Consider the following 7,051-nt stretch of genomic DNA (forward strand, 5'->3'; position numbering starts at 1 on the left):
TGAAGGACCACCGGAGCGCCGGCACATGTAGACATGGTTGTCTTTTACAGTTTAGCAAATAGGAATGTGCTGAATCAACGAATAGCTGCTTATTGCTGCAACACAGAGAAGTAAGAATTTGTACTTTCCCCAAGAATCCAGCTCAGCTCCCGCTCATCGACTGATGAAGGCAGTCTAAGAGGGCACATCGGCTCGGATGTGCTGCTTTAGCCCGAGGAGGGCAGAGTAGAGAGGCGCCAAAAAAGGCAGGCGACATGACGGAAAAATAAAAACCTCTCACAGCCACGCGGAGGGAATGGAGAATATTGTTTTCTGTTCAGTTTTTCCTGGAAATGGATGCCTAAATCGACCCACAGTTGATAGGTCTGCTTGTCCWGTTTGTTTTTTTGTTGAAAACATAAACTAATAAATTATTAGGAGCTGGGAAAACGTTAGAAAAATTTATTTATTTTTTCCTGCAATCATTAAGGAGCTGTCCACACAAAACATTTTTTGTGATTTTGTAGATTTTTTTTCTTAAACTCTCATCTGAACAGGAACAGTGCTTTAAGAGTCCCAAAATTATTATTTTTTTATTCTATAATACAATAATAATGGGGTGTAGCAGCTGATTGTGATATAAAACATTTAAGAACGAAAATTCCACATATCTTTCTACTCGCTTTTCATTTTCTGTCCCTCTCTCGTTATAAGCAAAAGAAAAACACACCTGTATTTTTTAAGTGGCTCTCAGCAGCTGTCCTCTTAGAGTGCGTCACTAACAGGTCCGATGTTTCTGCTTGCGTTTAAAGGATTCTAATCGAGTGTGCGTGTCCTTTGCCTGTGAGTTTCATGTCTTAACATTAAGGCCAGAGTTCAATCATTTCATCTTTCGGTGACTCTCAGGCCTGACAGAGATTAGAAAAGAAAACGGCAGGATTAAGTGAAGAGATGTTTCTTTGCCTAATCTTCCTCAAGAACATGGAAGGATAAGCTCAGTGTTTTCAGTGAAACAAAGAAGAATGAAAGATTGAAAAGAGAAATCCTTAAAAAAACAATAACTTAAAAATGAATTAAGTTGTTTGAGAAAAAAGTAAAGTTTTAATGATCACTCTTTGTGTTGTTTTTGTTGTTTTTTTCAGGTAAACAAAATGTTCTTACTTCCATCTCATTGCAAAGTGCTGTGACTGTTTTATGTTGGTCCATTATTTATTCAATATTTTTATATGACACATTTCATTCCTGTTGTTCTAACACAAGTGACGGCATAATTATGGCTTCCTTTCTTTCAGAAATTGCTTCTGTAGCCTTTTTCTTTTTGTGGTCAGTGGTCATTTATTCTGTCAAAATGACGAGAAGTCTGAAAAAAAAATAACATTTGAACAATTAAAAAAGCTTTTTTATAATTTTCTTGTTTACATTCTGTGGAAACTGTATTTAAATGTAATTGATCAAATAGCTGCAATAATGCAATGTTAAAAAGGCAGATATAATAACCAATAAATGGGTAAAAAAAAACTATAAATACACAAAAAAGACAATCAAAATTGAGGTAAAAACATAGATTTTTACATCTTTTCACTTTGGTCTGGGCCAGTCAGAAATAAAACTACAACAAGTAAGATATTGTTATTAACATGTTGAAACCAAGCGTGCTGTAAAGAATAGAAAGCTTCTGGATGTTAACGCTCCACTCTTTCTTTCTCTGTCCAAGGTGAAGGCCCTCACTTTGTTTGTGACCCATTATCCTCCTCTGTGTGAGCTGGAGCAGCTGTATCCTCAACATGTCTCCAACTACCACATGGCTTTCTTACTTAATGAGCCTGACGTCTCTGCTGACATCGATGGTACGTGAGTGCTCTTGTGCACGTATAAAAAAAGGTTAGCGATATTTTTAGTACAGGTTATTGCTTTGTAGGTGGACTTTTGTAATCTTATTGGTACATCATCACATTGGCGACGTCGAGGCTTTATTGTCTGGAACTGGTTGTGCTGACAGATGCAGACGTTCAGCCGGAGTTCATCACCTTCCTCTACCAGCTGACCGAAGGAGCTGCAGGGCGGAGCTACGGCCTCAATGTGGCCCGATTGGCCGACATCCCTGATTCCATCCTGCACGCTGCCGCACGCAGAGCACGAGAGCTGGAGCGCGTGGTCGACGCCAGGAGGTAACGAACACGTTCAGCCCGACCTTTTCTTCCAGGGGAGACTGCTTGTGTTGCACGTTAAAACCAGGAGCAGCTCTGTAAAAATGACTGGAAAAGCAGAGGAGTATAAAACACGGGTAAAATAGGTTTTGTAGCAGGAAAATTTGTGTTTTAAAATTTCTTGCATGTTGGAAAAATGTCTAGCTTTGCTTATAAAAACAAAAAACAAAACAAAAAACAGTGCCTTCATAGTTGCATGTAAACTAGCTGATAAATCGAAAAATTACAGTTACTGCTGTGAATATTTACTGTCATTTTACAGTTTTGTTTAATGTTTTAATATTTTCCTTTTTCAATCTATAACTTCACATTAAAACTTCTTAATAAATAAGCTTATCAGGAAAACTAGAATTTTTTTTAAATTCTACTAATTAGGCCAACCAAAATCTTGGATAAATTAATTTTATTAGATGCTGTGCATGATGTGTAATTTAACAAATTTGCATTTGTAAACAAAATTTATTGTTTTTAAAGAATCTAAAAGGACCCCACCCAAAATTTTATATAATATTTTGGTGCTCTGTTGCTGTCAGACCCTACATTGCCCTGGAAACATGAGCAGCTATTCTGCTGTTCTGCTAAAAGACTCCACAGTAAATTTACCTGCAGGAGCATGGGAGGTGCTGATAAGGTGAAGTCCAGAACATATTGTCAAAGATTTTCGACACATCACTGAGTGCGGATAATAACTGCACACGCTCCACCTGTAAAAACTCTTTATTGTTGATGCAGGAAAGTTTTAGAGTAGACTGAACTGCATTTCACTCAAATATTCAGCTTACAGTTGAGTCAGGAGGAGGTGGACGGACAGAAAACTGTTTGTTTTGCTGTTAAATCACATTTTTTTTTCTTAAAAAAAACTGTTCTGTCTGTTTTTAACATCTCTCTAACACAAGCTGCAAGTCAGGGCTGCTTATCTTCTTCCAAAGTAATCCTCACTATTTGAAATACACACAYACGCACACGCAAAGCACAAGCCGTACCTCTCGATCAGCGTAATCCTCCTGATATGAAATGTTTGTGCTTTGTTGGAGCAAAGTCCCGCGATGCGCTCTGAGAAGTTGAGTGGATTTGATTTGATTTTTACCCAAACCTGCTTGAGAAGACGACGTGTTTTAGCTCGGCGATCGCCAGAAACGTTTAATATTTCCATCTGTGTGCCTCCAGGAAGTATAAGAAACTTCTCTTCGATCTGTGGAGTGTTTCTGACAAAGCGTCCCTGGTGAAGTGGCTGCAGTCAAACTCCTGACGCCTCAGCCGACAGCAGCCATCATTGTCAGAAGGCACGAGGACAGAAACCCTGTCAGCAGCGAACCACAGGCTCAGAGAGGCAGCAGGATAATGATGAACATTTTACTCATTTATCAGTATGAGAGAAAGATTTAATGCATCTCAGGTTCTGGTTGTCGCCATCTGTACTGTAACCTAACTGTGAAAACAATAATGTTTTTTGTTAAATAAAGCTTTCTCCAGTTAATTAGTATTGTATTGTAACCATGTCCTCATTAAAGTAAAAATAATCAGAACAAAAAGATATTTTAAATATCGTGTGCCATAATTTCCTGTCTATTTTGTGACAATATAAATAAAGAATACTTTCAGCAGTGTTGGTCCAAGCTTTGTTTTAGTCTCCAGATGATGTTTCAGCTTTGGAAATGGTAACATTTTAAGCAAAGCTTTCATCTTTTACAATATAGCTGTGATGGAGCGCACAAAATAGAGATCAAAACGTGGTTTGATGAGTTTGCTGCAAAAGAACTTCTCTGGTCCACGAAGAGCCATGACCTTAAACCCATCCAGCACCTTTGGTGTGAACAAAAACTGTGAGTCAGACCTTTGTGTCCAACATTCATCCTGACTTCAGTTCAGTTCAGTTTATTCATTTCTTTAAAAAACAACAACATAAATTCAACATACAACAATCATAAATGAAAGGTGGCAGAAGAAGAAGAAAAATATTTTTATATCTGCCCCTTTTTCTCAAATAAATAAATTCAATCAAAAATAATCTTTAGTTTATATAGAAAAAACTCCATAAATGCTCTGCAGAATGACTGGGATCAAACTGTCATAAAAACACTCCAAAATCTTACGGAACGTAAAACTGCAGGAGGAACCGGTCCAGTTTCTGTCCTCCAGATTATTTTGAAACAAGCTGCTGCATAGTTATTTATTTCTATCAGGCTGATGGTTAATGGGTCCTTAAATTAAAGCTTTTTTAAGCAAAATTTGTGAACAGCTGATACTTGTGTTTGTTTAGCTGTGAAAATAGCCGAAGTGACAAGACAGTTCAATAAGAGTCATTTGGGGTCCAACGTCCAACAATGTCAGTGTAATTGGTAAATGCTTTGTTTGCATTGAGTGCAGACCCACATATCAATATATCAAGAAAACTACTGGAGTGCATGTTTGTAAATACTATATATAGTTAAGGAAAACCTTTTGAATGTTTGATTTTATAACTTGGGATGAGAACTTTTAAGTGTGTACTTTTTACGTACTTAAGTAGTACTTTGTTGTATTTTATGTTATTTAAAATGTACTGTTAGATCACTGTGTAGGCCTAACGTGTTTTATAGGGAAAATAAACATGATTGTTGTCCTGATGCATCTCAGTAATCCAGGTAAAAAATCAAAAAGAAAAAAATTGTATAGGTCTTCTGGACGGGTTCTTCTYTAATGAAACGTTTCATCTCTCCTCCAAGAGACTTCTTCAGTCTGAGAGTTTCAGGCAATATTCAGGCTTATAAGCCCTGCCTCCATGTGACTGATACTCACATCACATGGCTATCGTTGACACCTAATTAGCACCTATTGTTAACAGGGGGTGGAGTGATACTGGCAATAGCAGCACTGTAGGAGGGGGACAACTGAAAACGGAGGCCTCCACCTCTGTTTAATGATGGACGGTCAGACAGGATTCCATGCAACCTTCAGGTGAAAATAAAGACCCCAAACCCAGACCCAAACCAGTGGTTATTCCGTATGTTGCGGGTGTTTCGGAGAAACTGAGACGTTTATTTTCTAAACATGATGTCCCAGTGGCTTTCAAACCCCAAAACACATTACGGCAAAGGCTGGTTCACCCCAAAGATCAGGTGCCCCGGCACAAACAGAGCAATGTTGTATATGCTGTTAAGTGCCAGGAGGACTGCGACCAGTTATACATCGGGGAAACAAAGCAACCACTGTTCAAAAGAATGTCCCAACACAGACGAGCTACATCTAATGGCCAGAACTCTGCAGTTTTCACTCATTTACAGGYCAGCGGTCACTCTTTCAGAGATGAGGATGTTCTCATTCTTGATAGAGAGGAACGTTGGTTTGAGAGAGGAGTAAAAGAAGTAATTTTTGTGAAGAAAGACCATCCATCATTAAACAGAGGTGGAGGCCTCCGTTTTCAGTTGTCCCCCTCCTACAGTGCTGCTATTGCCAGTATCACTCCACCCCCTGTTAACAATAGGTGCTAATTAGGTATCAACGATAGCCATGTGATGTGAGTATCAGTCACATGGAGGCAGGGCTTAAAAGCCTGAATTTTGCCTGAAACTCTCAGACTGAAGAAGTCTCTTGGAGGAGAGACGAAATGTTTCATTAGAGAAGAACCCGTCCAGAAGACCTATACAATTTTTTTCTTTTTAAACATGATTGTTATTTGCTGATTAGAATATTTTGTGAAACCTGCATTTATGAAGTTTGTTTCACAGAAGGAGAGGGAATAACTAATTTTCCTGATCCATTATTAGATTTGTTCAGTTGTTTTGCTGATTGATGGGCAGAAACAAATCACACCACTTGCCATCTCTCCATCTCTCTCTCTCCCTCTCTGTTCTCGCTCCGCCTTTAATTCCGCCAACTCCAAGATCAGCGCGCATCACAGGGAGGGAGGAAGACAGAGAGACCTTGTGGAACAATGTGGAGTGGAGAGAGAGGGAGCGCGAGGGAGAGTTAACCGCTGTGAAAGCCGATTACAGCGCGAGCACATCGGCTCTGTGGTTCGTTTCTGTCCACTCCGGGATTCTCTCCTCTCTGCGCGTCGGTTTTATATGTGCAGAAATGAATCCCCGGTTTCTTCCAGTGTTTGGTGCGGCTGGAGCGCCTTCACCATGACTTTCTCTGCAGAGGCGCTTCCGCCAGGGGGGCAACTTTTCCGCGTGCCCCTGCGCCGCTGACGCGCTCCTCGGAGAGGAAAGTTTACGCGGGGAGCGTCATGGGCTCGCGCTGAGAGCTCCGGCTGTCCCACATTCTTCTCCTCTCCCCCCAGAGAGCCAGAAAGGACCGAAAGATGCAGAAGAGTGTCCGCTACAACGAGGGGCACGCGCTGTTTCTGTCGGCCGTCGCGCGTAAAGAGGGCACCAAGCGCGGCTACCTGAGCAAGAAGACGGCGGAGAACAGCCGGTGGCACGAGAAGTTCTTCGCTCTCTACCAGAATATACTCTTCTACTTCGAGAACGAGCAGAGCGCGCGACCTGCTGGGATTTACCTGTTGGAAGGATGCACCTGCGAGCGCGCGCCGGCGCCCAAGTTGTCCACAGCCGGGAAGGAGGCGCTGGAGAAACAGGTGAGATGTTTGATGAAGGTGTGGAATCAGCAAATCCTCCCAAATGTTCAGTCGCCTCCACACAGCAGGGGGTCTGTGGCTTCTGCAGCATGAGTCTGTTTTTATTTTTTACTTTTTATTATTTTACAATAAAAAGAAAAGAGGTTTTCATTATGCAAAAAAAAAAAAAAATACCTGCAGGAGCTCCAGGTTCTTCCTCCAGTTATCATCACACAAGATATGGTGCAAATAGGAGAAGAATCATAGGAACTTTTTTAATTGTTTTCAAAAATAGGCACTCAAAAAAAGATACATACATATATAT

General features: G+C 40.5%; 2 protein-coding genes across 5 annotated transcripts in view; both read left to right on the forward strand.

The window, feature by feature from the left end:
- msh3 (mutS homolog 3 (E. coli)) overlaps window positions 1-3,790 on the forward strand; it is a gene marked incomplete in the record, with an annotated part of 41,975 nt that extends 38,185 nt beyond the window's left edge. For both annotated transcript variants that reach the window (XM_014002595.1, XM_014002596.1), the window contains 3 exon segments: window positions 1,694-1,826; window positions 1,979-2,147; window positions 3,354-3,790. In XM_014002595.1, the coding sequence (XP_013858049.1) occupies window positions 1,694-1,826; window positions 1,979-2,147; window positions 3,354-3,435 (384 nt within the window).
- Window positions 3,791-5,795: 2,005 nt separating this feature from the next.
- rasgrf2b (Ras protein-specific guanine nucleotide-releasing factor 2b) overlaps window positions 5,796-7,051 on the forward strand; it is a 53,999-nt gene continuing 52,743 nt past the window's right edge. For 2 of the 3 annotated variants that reach the window (XM_014002592.1, XM_014002593.1), the window contains exon 1: window positions 5,796-6,747. In XM_014002592.1, the coding sequence (XP_013858046.1) occupies window positions 6,472-6,747 (276 nt within the window). In that variant the 5' untranslated portion in view covers window positions 5,796-6,471. The remainder of the gene's footprint in view (window positions 6,748-7,051) is intronic. The other variant, XM_014002594.1, reaches the window with a different exon arrangement.

Source organism: Austrofundulus limnaeus, unplaced genomic scaffold (genome assembly GCF_001266775.1).
Source record: "Austrofundulus limnaeus strain Quisiro unplaced genomic scaffold, Austrofundulus_limnaeus-1.0 Scaffold14, whole genome shotgun sequence".
In the NCBI taxonomy this organism is placed as follows: Eukaryota; Metazoa; Chordata; class Actinopteri; order Cyprinodontiformes; family Rivulidae; genus Austrofundulus; species Austrofundulus limnaeus.